The sequence below is a fragment of the Phasianus colchicus genome, chromosome 2, assembly GCF_987193195.1.
Source record: "Phasianus colchicus chromosome 2, bPhaCol1.hap1.1, whole genome shotgun sequence".
Classification (NCBI taxonomy): Eukaryota; Metazoa; Chordata; class Aves; order Galliformes; family Phasianidae; genus Phasianus; species Phasianus colchicus.
In genome coordinates this window covers 81,925,378-81,943,387 of record NC_143437.1, presented here as the reverse complement: position 1 = coordinate 81,943,387, position 18,010 = coordinate 81,925,378, and the positions used below count along the sequence as shown (strand labels likewise).

At 44.2% G+C, this 18,010-nt stretch overlaps 1 protein-coding gene across 21 annotated transcripts in view; it reads left to right on the top strand.

Annotated features, from left to right (window-relative positions):
• The first annotated feature begins 634 nt into the window (after positions 1-634).
• The window catches only part of RIMS1 (regulating synaptic membrane exocytosis 1), a 291,302-nt gene continuing 273,926 nt past the window's right edge, over positions 635-18,010 (top strand). For all 21 annotated transcript variants that reach the window (XM_090136176.1, XM_090136155.1, XM_090136167.1 and 18 more), the window contains exon 1: positions 635-1,350. In XM_090136176.1, coding sequence (XP_089992302.1) covers positions 1,187-1,350 — 164 coding nt within the window. In that variant the 5' untranslated portion in view covers positions 635-1,186. The remainder of the gene's footprint in view (positions 1,351-18,010) is intronic.

The following is an 18,010-nucleotide window of genomic DNA, read 5'->3' as shown; positions in this document are numbered from 1 at the left end:
TCTGGACAGTGGATTACACACAGGGAATCAGTCTCTTCTAGAGAAGGGCTGCTGAATTGGTTACCAGCTCTCCCAAACCAAGTTTCTCAGAGCTGGTAGATTAGAAACTGGTAGGAGAAGATGTCTGAATCTAGAATGATACTTTGTTTATTGTGCCTTTCCTTTTCAATTGACCAGTGCACCGTGGCATGTTCCATGGCCATTTTGGTGGGTTTCAGCTATGAAAAAATTGGCCTGACTGATAGAGGAGAGTTGAGAGAGACATGCAGGGAACCGCTGCCGCGGGTGCCCCTTGCTGCAGGAAGCATAGAAAGTGCTCTCGTATCGGATCCTAAGAAGGGATGGTGGGTCGGTCATGGCGCTGGCTCGGGGTGACGAGCGCGCAGCTGGGGCCGAGGTAAGCACGGCTGATGTGTGAGGGAGCGGCGGTTCGGCGGCAGCCGGGTGACCCGCAGCCTCGGGCCGCCCCGCGGAAAGCCGGCGGCACAACTCCTCGGCGGCCGCCCCGCTTCGGTGAGACGGCGGTCCCGGTGGGACCGAGGCGAGCTCCCGACCCCGCCTCGAGAGGCGGACACCTGCGGGGGCACGCGAGGAGAGAGGCGGCGGCGGGGCGGCGGGAAGAGCGAGAGGAGCGCGGGACAGCGGCGCCGGCGCTCCGGCTCTGGCACGGCCGCCTGGGAGGGAGGCAGCGGCGGCGCGCCTCGGACTCCGCCTAAGCGGCCCCGAGCTCCCCTCCCTCCTCGCGGCGCCGAGCTCGCAGGAGCATCGCATCGCATCGCTTCGCATCGCGGCGGCGGCACCCGCCCCTCCCGGCCGGCCCGCGGCGCACGCCGCCTCCCTGCCTCTCTCCCTCCGCGCGCAGCCCCGCCGGCGGCCATCGGGAAGCCCCCGCGCCGCGGCACCCCCGCCCCGCACGCCCACCGCCGGGAGGATGGGCTGCGGGCGGCGGCGCGGCGGCCCCCGAGCTCCGTGAAGCCGCGGAGACAAAGGGAACGAGCGGCGGCGCAGCCGGGCTGGGGTGGATGCGAGCAACCATGAAAGGCTGCGTCTCCGCCTCCTCCTCCGCTGCTGCCAGAGAGCTGCCGGCCGCCGCCGCTCGGAGGACTACACTGTGAGGGGGGGCGGAGGAGAGCCGGCGGGGCTCGCCTCGCCGAGGCAGAAGGTGTAAGGGAGAGGCAGAAATAAAATGTCTTCTTCGGCGGGGCCCCGCGGCCCTCGCCCACCCACGGTGCCCCCCCCGATGCAGGAGCTGCCCGACCTGAGCCACCTGACAGAGGAAGAGAGGAACATTATCATGGCAGTGATGGACCGGCAGAAAGAGGAGGAAGAGAAGGAAGAGGCCATGCTCAAGTAAGCAGACGCCCGTCATTCATTCATTCGGTCGCTCATTCATGCGCCGCTCGCGGGCGGGCGGGAGCGGGCGCCGCCACGGCCACGGCCGGAGCCGGCCGCTGCCCGGGGCCGCCCCGCGGGGCCCTGCCCGGCACGGAGCTGCTGAACCGCGGCCTCGGCCCCTGGCTTCCTCCTGCCCGCGCCCGGGCAGCCCCTCCTGGAGCGGCGCTGCCCGGGGGGAGCCCGGCGCCGCGGGACGGAGCGGGACGGCGGAGGGGCGGGCGGAAAGCCCGACTCGGGGGCGAGGGGCGAGGCGCGATCCCTTCGGGGTCCCCGCGACCCCGCCTCTTCCAGGAGGGGCCGCTGGGTGGGGTTGCCCGGCTCACCGGAGCGGCCGTGCTGCCCCCGCCTGGCCCGGCCTCGGCCGCCTCCCGCCGCACGGATCGCGGCTCCGGCGGCCGCCCCGCCCCGCCCCGCGCCCCGGCCCCCCGCTGTGGGAGCGGCTCGCGGCGGGGACGGCGAGGCGTTCCTAAGTAGGAAATGGATGTAATTAGTCGCGCTGCTCGCCGCAGGGGGAAGCGTGCCCGCGTGCTGGCGGGACGGAGCGAGTTCGGGCTCTCCGGCCGCACCGAGGGGTGTCGTTAGGTGCCATGTTTGCACATCAGGTCCCTGCCACTTCTGAAGCTTTGCACCCTCTCGCCCCTCACCCTTGCCAAGAAACACATGTGACCACGTTTTCCAGTCTCCTCCGTCAAGAGGTGGCTTCAAATGTAACGCTACCACATTGCCCGCTGTGAGCCGTGAGGATAAACAGATTGAAGCTGTCGCCTGCGGAGGGAGGTGCCAGGTTTGGATGGGGCCCTGGGCAGCCTGGGCTGGTATTAGATGTGGAGGCTGGTGGCCCTGCCTGCCGTGGGGGGGCTGGAGATTCATGATCCTTGAAGTCCCTTCTGACCCAGGCCATTCTGTGAGGTTCGAGATCCCTGCTCTCCCTGCTCCCCATCAGGCCTGCTCTCCTGCTGAGGGCTGTGGCAGGTAGGTGAGGGCAGCGTATGCAAAGCCCCAGGTGACCCAGGCCCTGGATGGCAGGAGGTGCGACCCTACCTTGCTGCCTGCCGACACACCGCTGTGCTCAGGAGGGCTGCTCCCAAGGTGTCACCCGCTCTGGGTGCTTCTTTCAGCAGCATCGGAAATACCCAGTGACACGGCGCGGCTGCCTCCAGCTGATGGAGCTGCCTCATCTCCTCAGGCTCCTGACTTCTGCCCTCACATGCTGCATTCCGGTTTTGTCTCTGCCCTTCCTCATCGGTGTCCTGCTCTCAGTTCTGCATGGGCTGCCGGAGCTGAGGGCGGCAGCGTAAGCTGGGCCCAGTGCTGCGTCTTGCAGTGAGAATGTGAGGCTGGGAATGTGATGCTGGGGTCTCAGCTTGGGACAGACAATGTGGATTGCTGCTCCTTACCCTGCGGTGCGGCTCTCTCTGAGATGTGCTTTGTGGAGGCACATTGTTTTCGTCAATGTGGTGAAATGTGAGCAATGGCTTCCTCTTTAGATTCTATTTATCAGAAGAAAATTAAATGGAGAAATAGTTCAAAGGCTTTAAGCTACATTTATCCTTCTCCCATTTCTTGTCTTCCAGAACAGCTACTTCCCTATAAATATTTAGCATTTATTCCTTGAAGAAGATTACTGGTTCTGTGGTGCTGTAGAGCAATACTGTAAATCTTACAGTCGCTGCAAGAATGAACTTTTGTCAGTTGAGATGGTAATTTCTCAGCCCTTTTCTTGTTAACGTGGGGTAGAGGATAAATTTTCTTTCTTTTTTTTTTTTTTTAAAGTTATGCTCTTCTTTCATATCGGCATTTCTGAATTCTAATACTTCCTTTTCTGTGAAATTATGGGAATTTTTAGGGGTTTCACTGACTGAACTGGGATACATGAAATATGATTTTAAAAGAGGTAAAAAATTGCACTTTGTGAATTCATCTTGAAATTACTTGACATTGCCTTCTCAGATTTGTGATACTCAAAGGTTTGTTTCTTACAACAGTTCTTGCAGTTCATAGCAATGACCATCTAGGCCTGAGAAATTGTGATTTAAGTATACATTTATATTTCTTTAAAGAAAGAGCCAGAAATTAATTGAAAGTACATTGGGAAACTTGTAAAGCTTAAAACTGGACAACTGGCTTACAAAATTAGGTCATGGCAAACAGCTGTCATATGGATTACGATTTGGCTATTACAGAGAACAAGTAGATTTTGAGATCATTTACCTTTTATTTATGCTGAGGACTTAATTCCTTTCTGGGGCAAGAGTTGGACAAATCTTTCCAGAGAGTAACCTTCTTAGGCTGACTTTTGAGACAATGACTTCCATAATTTTTTGGAGGCTTGTTATAAATACGAAGTGATTCTACCGGATGACACAGCTATGTTATAAAAGTCATACATTGTCACCATCTCTTCCTATTATCTTCAGTAAAAGTTGTTCCAATTTTCCAAATGTCTCCAGTCGCCACTTTAAACCACCTGCAGGTACACGTTTCTTCCAGTAACACCCACCTACAAATCTGGAATATCCCTTGAAAGTTAAGCTGATCTGTATTGCGAACTAGGCTGCATTCAGCTCTCAGTGGAGCAGAGGTCTGTTATGTGCTGCCTTAGGCATCACGAGGGCTAGAGAGGGGGCAGTGTTTCTTGTGTGTTTTGGTTGTCCTGATAATTAGGAATACAAGTTTCTATGACATTTTCCAGCATTCCTCGTAGCAGAAAAATGTAAGGAAAAATTACCGTTTACTTACACTACTGTGTTCCTCAGATGATGATCATAGCATTGTATATCTAAGGAAATTTGAGCTGCTTCTTTGAGTAGATTCTGTGGACTTGAGGAGAAGAGATTAGGGTCATCAGTGAAGAGACCGTGTCCTTGTCCTCCAGGTCTGTACCTCTCTGGCTTCCTAAGCCCATTTCTGACTCTGAGCTAAAAGCCTTGTAAAATCCTGCTGCCAGTTCATGCTGACATCAGCACGCACTGCAGCATGCCAGCCTGGGAGCAGGGTGCTCCTGCAAGGAACAGGACAATGGACGATGAAATACTTTCTGTGCTTGCTCTGGGGGTGTGGCAGAAATGCATCTTTCAGTTTGAAACCTGCATGTCTTTTTCCAGGAGCTTGCACTGTCAGTTTGTTGACCTACTGAGTTTCCTTCAATAATCTAGGGCTGAAGAAACTTGTCAGGTCCTTAGGATAAAGGCAGGCAAGTTGTATGGTGCAGTTTTTTTTTCCTTTTTCTTTTCTCCTCCTATGTATTCCTGGTCAATGGCAGAGACCTTGTCATCCCTTCATCCTTACAACATCAGATTTCAAATCACGGCATGTGGTATTTGTGGAAGGGGAACATTCTATAATCTTGATCTGTTGAATATCTTGGAGCAATGTGTTTGAGGAGCTAGGGTTTTTGTGAAGGTTCCCCCTTTTGCTTTTTAATGAACAGATTCACCTTACCAATGAAGGACACTTTACCAATATTAGCCAATTGCCTTGAAATCAGCGTTACATCTAAAGGCATCAGCATTTTAACACCATGTCACTAGGTTCTCTTGAGAATACAGTTATGCTTCTGTGCAGTGAAGTGTAGTCCCAGCCTAGTATATATAGCTCTGGAAACTCAAATCCACACAAACAGTTTGAGGCTTACCTGGCACAATGTAGAAACTGAGGCACCTTGAGTACACTTCACGGATCTTTCTGTAGTGGTGCAGCAGAGAAGTTGGGTGTCCCTGCGTGTCCAGAGCTTATATAGCTCCCAAGCATGTGCAGGCCCATGAGTGCCTTAGCTGCAGGTATGTCTGCTGCCTGTCTTAGGCCTAAGCCCATTTGGGAGTCACAAACTACACTGTCACATGCTTAAGTCCTCTGAAAGAGCTGATTATTATACAGAGTGTGTAGTGTGCATATTGATATTCAACCATTAACTCAGAATGAAAATATAGCAACATGTAGGTGATAGGTGGAGTTACTGCTTCTGGCTGCTTTAAGTGCTAGTAGCCTGATGGCTAGAAAGTGGTTGCCTAAACCAAGCATACTTCCCAATCTGAAGAAACTGTGTCCTACAGAAGTGCCATTTTGTTATTGCTCAATAGTTTGGCTCCTTATATGGAGAAGAATGAGAAGTTTATGAGCCCAGGAGCCTAACTCAGTAGTGAGCCTGATAGAGCTCTCCTTGCAAGTGAAGCTCTTATGCTACATTCATCTGGTTACTCGGGGCTATTAATGTAGGCTTTTTTAGAAGAGTCGGAATAGTTGAAAATACTGAGAGCTCTGGGAGAAGAAGTAGATCCTTCTTCCAGCTTCACAGTGATAACGTCTGATTTTGGGGATGTTTCTGATCATTCTAGTCTCCAGCAATTCTGTCAGCTGGAGCTTGGTCTTTCAGACCCATGCTTCCACTGTTCCTGCACTGTTTAGAAGGACAGTGGTAGAATGTGCCACGGCCTCCTCTGCAGATTCATTCACATAAAAAGCATTTTTTCCCGTTCTATGTGGTAAGTTGTACTGAAGCTGAAAGGAAAGAGGTTCGAGTTGAGTGGTTAATGTTTCCAGCCTGAAGTACAGATGTAGAATGGTTGACTCTGTTGTGACTAATAAATTATGGGGATGCAACAGAAGGAATTTTTTCAATGAGGATAAAGAAAGAAACAAACTGTCATTTGCAAAAATGAAAAAAAACCACCAAAAACCAACAAAAAAACAAAACCCAACCCAACAAACCAGACAATTTTTTAAGGAAAAATAGATTAAAAATTTCAAGTGTACATTCAAACATTAGACAGCCTGAGACAACTGTATTGTTTGTATGTATAAGGTACCTTGAAGATAAATAACCCTAGGGAATATGCAGCAAATTTCAATCATAGACAAATCACAGAACTACATATGCTTATATGGATGTACTTAAGCTTAAATTTTCTTATGTGCAATTGTGTGCTTTATCTCACTGGGTTAGTGAAGTACTATGTGCGGAACATGAGAGCTGTGAACACATAACTGAGCTCCAGTTCTGTTCAGCTGTGGGCTTTCAGAGCCCAAAAGAATCATACACTGCATGGATGGCCAGAGTACTTCTCTCCTTGTGGAAAAGTAGCTTATCCAAGGGGGAACAACTGTAACTCAGTGTTAGATGGATTTAATAAAAATAAATTAGAAAAAGCTTCCTAACTACCATGGCAGTAATTTTCTGTAGCAGCTTTAAGTGGAGATAAAAACTCTTGCTACACCTCTGATGGGATTTAAGAAGAAGGTGGAAGAGATCATTTTTCAATGGATTGGCAATAGTTGGAAACTTAACTCAGGGACTTAGACATTTCCTTGTACTTTTGTAACCTTAGTTGAGAAGCTCTAGAAGAGAAGCTAACAGACACTTGGAGTGATCCTAGCTTTTGAGAGTTATTTCAAGAATTGCTATGGAAGTGGCAGTTAATAATTAGGGAGAACGTGGTTTTAACACCCTATTTTGACCATCTAATATGGTGGATAATCTTGATTTTAGTAGAATTCAGGGCTATTGGAGCTGCTCTATTCTTAGGGCTGCTAAATCCTGAAGTCAGTTGTCTTTGCTTAGAATCTGATGTGATGAGAGAGATTTCAAGATAGGCCATCTAATTTCCTGTGTGCAACCAGAAGCTTCCATGCTGAACTACTGGCTACGTAACTGAAGTTTAACAGATTGGCCAGGAGGCATGTGCTCTTAACCGATTTCCTGGAGACAGTTTGTTTCCTTCTCCATTTCTAACATTTGGACTGTACCTAATATTGGCAGAAAATACTGAATACTGCTTGAAGCACAGTGGCAACTGCTGCCACTTTCATTTTATATTCTATTTACAGGTAAAATAGGGAGCTACGGCTTCATGAGTGTCTTAGCCTGAATGGTGTAAACCTGCTGATGTTAATTCTGCTTCCATAAATACGAGGAAAAGAAGAAGTAAGATCATTCTTCATCCTTTCTGTTGAAACTGGGACACTTGGCAGAAATGAAAGCAAGAGTCATAGGGCCATCATGAGAAAGACTATACTATCTTTAGGATGTAGCTTCTTAAGTCTATCTTTAATCCCACTGGAAAGACAAAAGAAGAATCAAGAGTTCTGGTAACTGCTTGTGCATTTGAAAGTAAGGTACTAGAGGATAAAATAGATAAACAGTATAGAAACTCCTTTGCTGTTGCTTATTCTTTCTGTGGTCCCATGAATCTCATTTTTCCTTCTTTCATCAAAGGAGACCAAATTGCATTGGATGGGGGGCTGCAAGGAGAGTATTTGTGACTTTCAGGAAATTTCACAGGATTGGTAGCATTTTTTTTAAAAAGGTGAACTGAGTAGTACAAGGAGACAACTATGTGCAGTCAAAATGTGTACATACAACTGCATGTAGTCATGGTAATTACAGGACAATCATAAGCCATTCTTCTGGAAGGGCATCTCACCAGCAAGGCAGGAGAAGGAGACTGTCAGCAGACAAGAGCAAAGTTTTAGGGATTTCCTTAAAAGCCTTGGAAGAATAGGAGGTGATAGGGAGTGAGAGGCAGCAATAAACACTCCCAATTTGTAAGAGTGGACTTCAGATCTGTACGTGCTCAAATCTGGGAAGGCTTGGCATGTGAACTTTCATCCAGAGTTCTTTTCTGATACCTTTTTCAGTGGGTTTATTGAAGTTCACAGGGCTGTTTCTGTGTGTGCGTTTTCCCACCAAATATTCCACAAGAATCCCCCCATGCTTCATGTCTGGCTTTATCATGTAGAAAGCATGGCATTGCACAAATACTTTCTGACTTGAACGTCTATCAATCTACAAATTGGTGGATGTTATCTGTGTGTTGCTGAAGGATGAAGACAAAGGCTGAGTAAAAAAGAACATGACTGCTATGCAGAAACTTCTCTGAGTACACAGTTGTAATAAATCTAGATCTTACAAGGAATTGTACAGCAAGTTGGTATGGTTTTGAGGGTTTTTTTGGTGGTTTTTTTTTTTTTTTTTTTTTTTTGGACAGTAGCAGTGTTCCCTGAGGGAGAACACCATTAAGAGACTTTTGAAATTTTGAAATACAGAGAAACAACTAACAAAGATGTAGCATGCACCCTTCATCAAGCAGTTACGAAGCATTTTAAGACTTGAAGTTAATACCTTAAGAAAAGGCTATTTTAAAAATATTGGCTTAACATTTGCTGCACTTGTTTTCAGGCTTGTTGTTGGGATGCAGAGTTTTCTTCAAGTGGAAACTGTCAAATGAAATTGAAGTTTTACTTGTGGTTGCCAACAGTTAGAGCCAGTTATAATTTCTATGTTGTTACCTTCTCCCTTACTTTTCCCACTGATGTACACTGCACTGGTTTTCTGCACCTGCTAGTTTTAATTTCTGCTCTGATTTGGCCTCATTTTCATCCAGGGAACTACAGCATTGGCATGTAGTTATGATTTGGGGAAAAAAAAAAAAGAAAAAACTTGAGTGCCTGCAGTTTCACTCTATGGTTTCCAGTGGTGATTAAACATGCTTGAAAATCTTATGTAATCAATTATGAACTCAGTGTGGTTTATTTATTTATTTTTAACCCCAGATCCATATATTGGATGTGTAAGGATGTAGATAACTTATCAGATCTCTGCATATGTCAAGAGATAAAATTGTTTAACCCTTTTCTTAAATGTCACAGATGTGATAGAATATTATGCAGTGTTTGTGATGCTTAATTTTGGAATCTAGGCAGAAAATGTTATTCAGAGTTATTTCTAGTTTTCACAACAAACAACAGAAAAGAATACCACTATCAATTTGATATCATAAGTTTTTAGGTAGGGCGGTTTGCGCAAGGCAGTGGGATAGCGATATAATTCTTTGTACTTACCACACAAGTAATCATCCTCAGAATTTGATTGCATATCAGATAATTATGTCCAGAGAGAGTTTTAAAAAAGAAAGCCATGTTCCGAATACACTTTCTGGCAAGAAAAGCTACTTGCAGTTTTCAGAATAATGACACACATACACAATATCATTTATACACTTGCCACATCAGAGACGTGAGGAGACATGGCACAGTAAGTAGTGGTTTCCAGGCAATTCTAGATTGAACTAGAACATCTGTTTTAGAGCTTATTTCCGAGTTTGTTTGTTGTTAGTATTTTCAGTGTCAGGACTTTGTGCACTATGCTTATGGTAAGATGGCAAAAAAAACCATTGTTAATCTTCTAAGAGTGAGGTGTGTGTATTTTTACTGTATTGTATTTTTATTGTATTGTATATCTGTATTTTGGTCTTTAAAGAGAAATTTGTAGTTAGAATTGTGATTTAAATGCCTTGTATCAAAATACAGATACTTACTGTAAGCACCTTAATTGAGAGTTACTTTTTTAAGCTTTGTTATGTGAAATTTATTAGGACATTTACTGTGACTGCAACACAGCCCAGCCATGCTATTTTGGTGTAGAGAAAGTCTACTTTTCTTGTATCGAGAAGTAGAGCTCTCTTAGTGTTGAGAATTTCTATTGCAAGTCTTCACATGCTTGAATGGTCTGAGTGGGAAGTATCTTTTCAAATGTTTCTCTTAGTTACCAATACTGCATACTCTGAACTGATAAAATGAAGAAATTATGTACCTACAAGTAAGTCTCTCTACTTCTACTAGTAAAAGATATGACATCTTAAAAACCTAGCTCGGTCCACAAGGACAGCAAGCATTATAAATTTAATAGACAGTGTTCATAAAGATTCATTGTAATGTCTTTGAGTATGCTCTGAAGGCTTCAAAACAGTGATCTTGAATTAGGGTCTTGGTCTTTACTGGCAGTCAGACTTCCCACATCTCTCAAGTGGAGGTTGGTGATGAGTAGTGTCCTTGGGGACAGTCTTGGACTGGTGCTTTTCAACATCCTTATCAATTATTTAAACAGTGGGATCATGTGAGCCACCAGCAGGTTTGCTGATGACACCAACCTATGTGGTGCAGTTGATACAATAGAAGGAAGAGATGCCATCCTGATGGACCTGGACAGGCTTGAAGAGAGTACCCATGAGAGCTGAATGAGGTTCAACAAGGCCGAGTGCACGGTGTTGCACTTAGGTTGAGACAACCCCAGATACATATGGGAGAAGAGCTCCTTGAGAATAGCTCTGCTGAGATGGACTTGGGGGTCCTGATGCACGAAAAGCTGGACATGAGCCATCCGTGTGCTCTTGCAGCCCAGAAGGCCAACATCCTGGGCTTCTTCAAAAGAGAGGCAGCCAGCAGAGAGAAGGAGATGATTGGCCCTCTCTACTCTGCCGTTGTGAGGCCTCATCTGTAGTACGGTGTCCAGGCCTGAGGCCCTCAGCTCAAGAAAGATATACAGCTGTTGGAGTGGATGCAGAAGAGGGCCACAAGGATGATCAGAGTGCTGAAACACTTCTCGTTTGATGACAAGTTGGAAGTGCTGGTTTTATTCAGCATAGACATGAAGGCTTCAGGGAAACATCACTGTGGCCCCTCCCTTCAGGGGAGTTTATAAGCAGGAGGGAAACTGACTAAAAGAGGAGAGATGAAATAAAAAATAAAATAATCGGTTTTTTTTCTTTTCTTTTATATTCATTATTCTCTAGGTTTTTAATTATCTTTTCATGTGAAAATACGCACTTTTGCATGTTAGCTATATTAACTTCAGAATCGTTTTGGCACTTGACATCAGGCAGCTAAATTTTGTACTGATTGAATGCAATTGCAAAGATGTTGATGAAAACATAATGTGAAAGCTTGAGCTATGAAAGGACATGAACAACTTATGATCATTTCAGTTAATTTAGGTAATAAGTCTGCTTGGTATTGTTATTTATTGTGAAAATGTTGACATTGCATGAAAAGCTTAAGCTGTATCATTAAATGTTCTGCCAAATGGCTATGTGTTTTTAGCTATAGATATGGAACATCAAGACAGCTGGCTGATGGAGTGCCTCGTGCATGAGGCTAGGCAGTGGAGAAGAAAGGACAGAATTTATGAGAACTCTAGATTATCCTATTTTAACTATATTGATTTTGGCCCTGGATGCCACCTGCAAAGTATCAGGGTAATGGGTGTGCATCTTATGGATGAGAATTACAGGAGACTTGATATGTTTACGTGTGCTTGTGCCTAAGAATATGGAACCAAACTGTACAGAAATATGTACAAGCTATTTTATAGGTTTTAGTTGCAATATTATGTTGCTTGATATATGCAGAGCGCCTTAGTGAAATTTGATCAGGAGCTGAAAATGGGGAACAATTTTGCCTGCAGATGTATTGCGACAGGTGACACAGTTAAACAAGTTGCTGCCGTGGGCCAACAAACAGCTGCATTGCTGTGATCGTCTGCCTTCATTGAGTTTGATTAACTTCAGTGAGTCTCTGCCTCAGAACAAGTGTCACTGAAAGCATATAGGCTCACTGGAGTAAGTCTTAAGTGTTGTTGAGTCTTTTAGATGGGATGCTTCACTGTATGTCCTTTATTTTGCAGAACGAAGCACGTTTTTCTCAAATGCATTCAGTAACCATTTTATTATTTCATAAGCTTTATGTAAAAAGTAAAATTCAGAGAAGTGAAACCAAAGCATGAGTATCAACAAAAAAAGCCAAAAAACATTCATCACTACACAAGAGTGTCTCTTTTTCTTTAAATTGCTTTTTTGGTTCTTTTTACCCCTAATTTCCTTCAGTCTTAATTGTGTATTTTGTTTTTCTTTGTTTTCTCCTTCAAGCTGTTTTTCGATACAGTCAGATAAAGGAACTGCATTCACTGAGAGGTGGAGATTGCAGTTATATGAATGAGTTCTGATACTGTATATGCAAAAAGTATGTGAATCTTTTGAGATTAAATGCAGAGTACATTTTTCTTACATTTAGAGCAAAATTAGATATTGATTTTTTTAATGTGAAATCCATTCTAAGAATATATCACTAGCATATTCTGATTCTTCTGTGTTTTAGATGATTTGATATTGATTATAGTTTTTAAATTTAAAAGCTCTCACATTCGTAAGCAAAATCTCTGTATAATTTATTTTGCAATTTCTTGGTAAAACTGCGTTATGTTAAAGCAAAGCATCCCTCCTTTAAAAAGTGAGCGTCCATCCTTTAAAAAATGTCTCTCAAAGAATAGTATCATTCGCTGTAAAATAACTTTAATTGTGGACTGTTTGGACTAGACTGACCAGCTCAGAGAATTTAGAAGTCTGGTCACTTGTAAATTCTCTTTTTCTTGTGGCAGTGTTTCAAGTTCTAATCTTGTCCCCACTTGAGCAGATTTAAATGGTTCATGTGGAAAAGGAGCTGGTAAGCTCTGGTTACAAGCCAGGTGACACAGTGCTCTGTCTTTCATCTAACCACACTGATCTGATTCTTCCTTTTTTTGGTTTCTATCCCTTATGGGATCAAATATATACAGGCTGAGGCTTCCTTGAGGTAGAAGTATTGAAGACGAGGGAAGACTCTTGAGGAGAACAGCAACAATTGTAGTGCTTCCTGTTATTTCAGAGTTAGTTCTCCTATTTTTTAGAGGGTTTGTAGTTCAGCAATGCTTTCAGCTCTGTCCTTGTAGAATTGATGGTCAAATGGTTTTTTTTCTGTCTGCATTTAACTGTTTGTTGTATTTCTTACAAATCAAGACCTTGTCAGAATGATGCATTGTTTCTGTCACCTTGAGGTGGATTACTGCAACATATTGTACATGGAAGACAATCCTGTTGATCTCATATCATGCTTTTTTTCTTTTTCTCGCTCTTTGCTACTGCATATATTTCAGGCTAGAGCAATGGTTTCTTTCTTATTTACTGGTAGATTAATGGAGGTCAACTGAGACCACAGAAGGCGTTCTTAAAGTAGAGAAGACAGGGAACTTCCATGTGTAGTTTCAGTGAAGGGACTTTAAATTTGAGAATTTTTATGGATGTCAAATGGTGATGAACTTTCTGCGAGGGCAACTTTTGTTATAGGAAAGTTGCAGAGGTGGGTAGGACCTAATCTTCCTTGCATTTTATTTAACAGTGTTAAATACCAGGTGTTAAATTTGAAGACAGGCCCTTGCATGTCTGGCATTCATAAATAAACCGAGGAAATCAATAAATAACTTCCGTAACTGCCAGCCTTTTGACTCCCTTGTCAGAGGCCAGGAACTGAATGAACAAGAAAATTAAAAGGGTTTTCCCTGACAGAAAAGTCGTGTTTCTTCCAGGTTAAAGCTGAGGCCACTGAGAGTGTGATTAAGCTTCTTTTTTTTCTGTTACCACAGTTGGTCTGAAGTTTTTTTTTGTTTGTTTTAATACTGTGGAGTGGGACTGCAGGTATGTATACAATAACTGTGGAAGAATGGTGACAGCAAGGAAGCTGTACTTGTGCTCTCTTGGACCTCACTAACACAGGTCATGATGGAGAGAGGGCTGGATCAGGCTGATGCACAGTACTGCCTGGTTTCCCTGCCTCGTGGCAAATGCAGACAGGAGGAACTGGATGTACAGGGGCAGCCTCCTGTGGGGTTTTCTCTCCCGGAAGGGGATGTCTGTGTCTGAACATGGATGTCTGCTATCACTTCAGAAGTCCAACAGTACCTTCCTTGGGCACCACATGGTGTATAAGACTGCTTTCAACACTTATTGGGCTTTTGCATTCCATCTTTGATTCCCAGCTCTACTGAGGGCAAGGCCTTCCTAATCTGAGTGTATGTGCAGGAGGAGAGAGTTGGGAAGCTTGTTATTGTTTTAAATTAAGGGGAATTCAGGAGCAGGCTGCAGTTTTGGTAGCTGGCTGGCACTAGGTTTCCTCAGGCACACCGTGGGTAGGTACATCCTCATCTGGAGGCTGCCCTAGTGTTAGTAAAAGTGAGTTACGTTTGCATACTCCATATTTCATTTCTATCTTTTTAATTTTGAGTCACATCATAACTAAGGTTTTCAGCGTCCTCGCTGGATTAATGAGAAAAAGATTGCAAAATAGTTGGTATTTTGCACTGGGTTGGCAAGGCTATTTGCTAGAAAAACTGTGGTTGCTTAGTTGCCACAGGAGAGGAAGAATGAGGGGAGGAGAACATGGGAGTGCAGATTGTGGCCTTGTAAGGGATAGCAGGAATGGGGAAACTATGCAGCAAGTGAGTGGGAAACCTTAAGGAAGTACATGTCACTTAAAACTCAGAAGGTTGAACTCAGAGGGTATATAGGAAGATCTGCAGGGATCAAAAGGAAGAATATATGATCGAAGAAAGACAGAAAGAGAAAGCTGGAATTAGCTAGGATGGAAGCCTGAAAGTGGGCAGTGGGTGATGCAGATGCCTATTTGTCTAGTACAGAGCAAGTGTAAAAAAAGCACTTCTGCACACTGAGGATTAGGTAATGAAAAGTGATAGATCCTCTGGTAACAGACTTGAGACCTGCATATTTATGCGTCCATTTCATTTTGGGCTTGAACAGTAGATAGTTAAGCAAACAGATCAGGAGAAGATGAACATTTATTGTCAGTGTAGAAATAAATGAATTAAATGGCAAGTAGAAAATAAAAAGAATGAGAAATGCTCAGTGTGTGAGCAAGTCTCATGATTGTGAAGGGAGGAGCCTGAGTCATTTGGTTCAGAAGCTCAGAGTTTGGCAGTGACACTTCCCTGGCTCTGTGCTAGCTTGGATGGCGTAGTGAGGGCATCCCAAAACACAGAGCTGCTTGACCAAGAACGGTGCAGGACCTGAGTACATTTGAATCTGATGTTCAGAAACTCAACATTTTTTAGTATTTCCTGTTCTCGGCCTGCCTCTAAATTTCTGACTGGAATATGGGTCTGTGTAAGAGATCTGGTCTGGTGTGACAAGGAGGAGGGTAGTAAGGTCTCAAGTTTGTAGCAGAGGACTTAGAAACTCAGCGCAGACAAAGTTCCTAAATCTGGTAGTAGTAAATCCAAATTGCTGTTTCTCAATCTTAGAATTTTGGGGCCTTTGTGATTTCGAATGTTTGAAATTTGCTTCAATTGTGTTGCTTTACAAAGACGACTGTTTCTGGTTATGAAAGAGCCTCTGCTGTCATAGGAGGATTGTGGAAAGGCTCCACACTAGAAGTTTACTTCCCTAATGGTGTAAACAGACAAAAGGGAGATGAGATATGAAGAACACGAATAGGTCAGCTGTAAGATAGAACTAAATATTATGTTAGTCTCAAAGCTTATAGGCAGGGTGCCATGTGCCTGTGTCTGTCCAGCCTTGTCATCTCCAGCCTGACATATTGGAGGTTCAGTGCATGTTCAGATTAATCTGTGCAGGCACGGTGCCTGAGGGAATAGTGTGTCTGTGTGCTTCTGTTTTTAATTAAAGGTGGCATCTTTGCTTTTTGGGTGGGTAAAGAATTGAGTTAAGAGGGATCAGCTGAATGGAAAGAAAAAGGAGTAAAGGAAGTTAAAGTTTGAAGAGAGGGTGCACGTACAGCTGGAAGATTAAGCAGGTGAGGAGAAAGAACAACGGGGACAAATAGATCTCTGTGCAGCAGAGAGTTTAATCAAAACTGTAGAGAGTGTTCAGAATATCTAAAGGTCCCAGCTTTGCTGAATCAGCAGCTGCTCTTGGCCAGGGAATCTTTCTGGTACTTTTCTGTAGTTTTTCCCCAGTACCACACCGCAGTGGGCAGGGATAACTCTTCAGTTTATGGACTGTGTGTGGAGATCTTCCTAGAATGTGTGTATTGTGCATATGATTATGCACTCCTCTGTGTGTCTCTATGTAATAGTAAGAATAACTGGTTCACACAAGCAACTGGTTAGTTGCTTCGCACTAGCTATAGGTGCCCAAATTTAATCAGTAATGGCTGAGGCACAAGGGGGGTATGGAGACAAATAAAGAGGTCTTTGCAGAGGATCCTGAAATAGAATCCATAAAGGAGCGTTTACAGCTGGGTTCTTTATTACCCTTTTTCTTAAGGTAAAGAACCCCTTTGGCTGTAGAACAAACCTTACCTTCACAATTAAAGATCTGGAGACTCAGCAATGCTGTGGTTAACTCAGAACTAAACCCTGGCTCTCTTGGGCTGCTCTAGCTCTTTCTTTTCTAGATGATGTAGAAAGTACAAGTTTTCCAAATCAGATAAACAGTAGTGTCATCCTGTGTCTTGGAAGACATAAGAGAGAGATGAAAGCATCAAAAAAAAATGTATGGATGCTACATTTGGGAAGGATGACTGCAGTAAGTGACTAAAGCTTAGTTTGACTGATTTGGATGGCCATAAAGGTAGAAGGATGTGGACTTCAGTATGGAACAGTGTCTGTCCCAGTGTGGTTGTTAAGGGATGCACAACAAAATCTCAAATGCAGTACATGCAGTCATGTCCTCACAGTGATATAAGCAAATGTAATTGTTCAGAGGCTGCTGGTGACCACAAGTGTAGACACAAAGAGGCAGCAATAAAAAAAAAAAAAAAAAAAAAAAAAGAAAAGAAAAAGAAGCAACACACTTTCTTTCAAATGTATGACATTCATTTGCCAAAGAAAAGGGGGAAAAAAAGAGTCAGGTCGTAGTGGACAGCCATCACAAGAGCAAGGTCATAAATGCTACTATTATTCTGGAAACATTTATTTTCAATTAAAATAAAATACCTGAAAGGTACCAGTTGTTCATACTGAGTTGTTTAATCACAACTTAGATGCAATATTCAAAGCATGTGCTGGAGTCAAGCAGTTCTGGAGGCATCACTTCAAGTTGAGGTGGTGAATAATTTCCCAGGTCTTTGGTGATTTTGGCTGAACTTTGAGGGCAGTGGTTTGCCAGAAGTGCTAACTGTGATGGAAGCTTACTAATTCAGCTGCTTGTTTGCTAGAAATTACAATCAGAGTATCTGATTTTTTTTTCAAAGTTGCACTGAGCTGCCATTATGCTCAGTCTAACTGTAGCCAGGAGTCTTGTGACAAGCGTCTGCAGTAATTATCAGTCATTGTCATCCAGAAAATTGTTCTGCCAGTGCTACTCTGAGATTTGTACTTCTTGATTTCACTTTAAGAAAGAATCAGACTGCATGCTAAATTATTGGGCAGAGGCGTAGAATCATAAAATGCTTTGGGTTGGAAGAGACCTTTAAGATCATCTACTTCCAACCTCCCTGCTGTAGGCAGGGACACTTCCCACTAGAACAGGTTGCTCAAAGCCCCATCCAGCATGGCCTTGAATGTTTCCAGTGAGGGCATACACAACCTCTCTGGGCAAGCTGTTCCAGTGTCTCACCACCCTCACAGTAAAGTATTTCTTCCTAATATCCTAATATCCAGTCTAAATCTGCCATCTTCCAGCTTAAAACCATTTCCTTTCCCCTCGTCCTGTCACTACCTGCCCTTATAAAAAGTCCCTCCCTAGCATTCCTGTAAACCCCTTCAGGTACTGGAAGGCTGGCGTGAGGTCCCCTTGGAGCCTTATCTTCTCCAGGCTGAAGAACCCCAACTGTCTCAGCCTGTCCCCATAAGAGAGGTGTTCCAGCCCTCTGATCATCCTTATGGCCCTCCTCTGGCCCCACTCCAACAACTCCATGTCCTTGTGTTGGGGGCTCCAGAACTGGATGCAGTACTCCAGGTGGGCTCTCACAAGAGCAGACTAGAGGGGCAGAATCTCCCCTCCCTCAACTTGCTGGTCATGCTTCTCTTGATGTAACCCAGGGTATGGTCTGACTT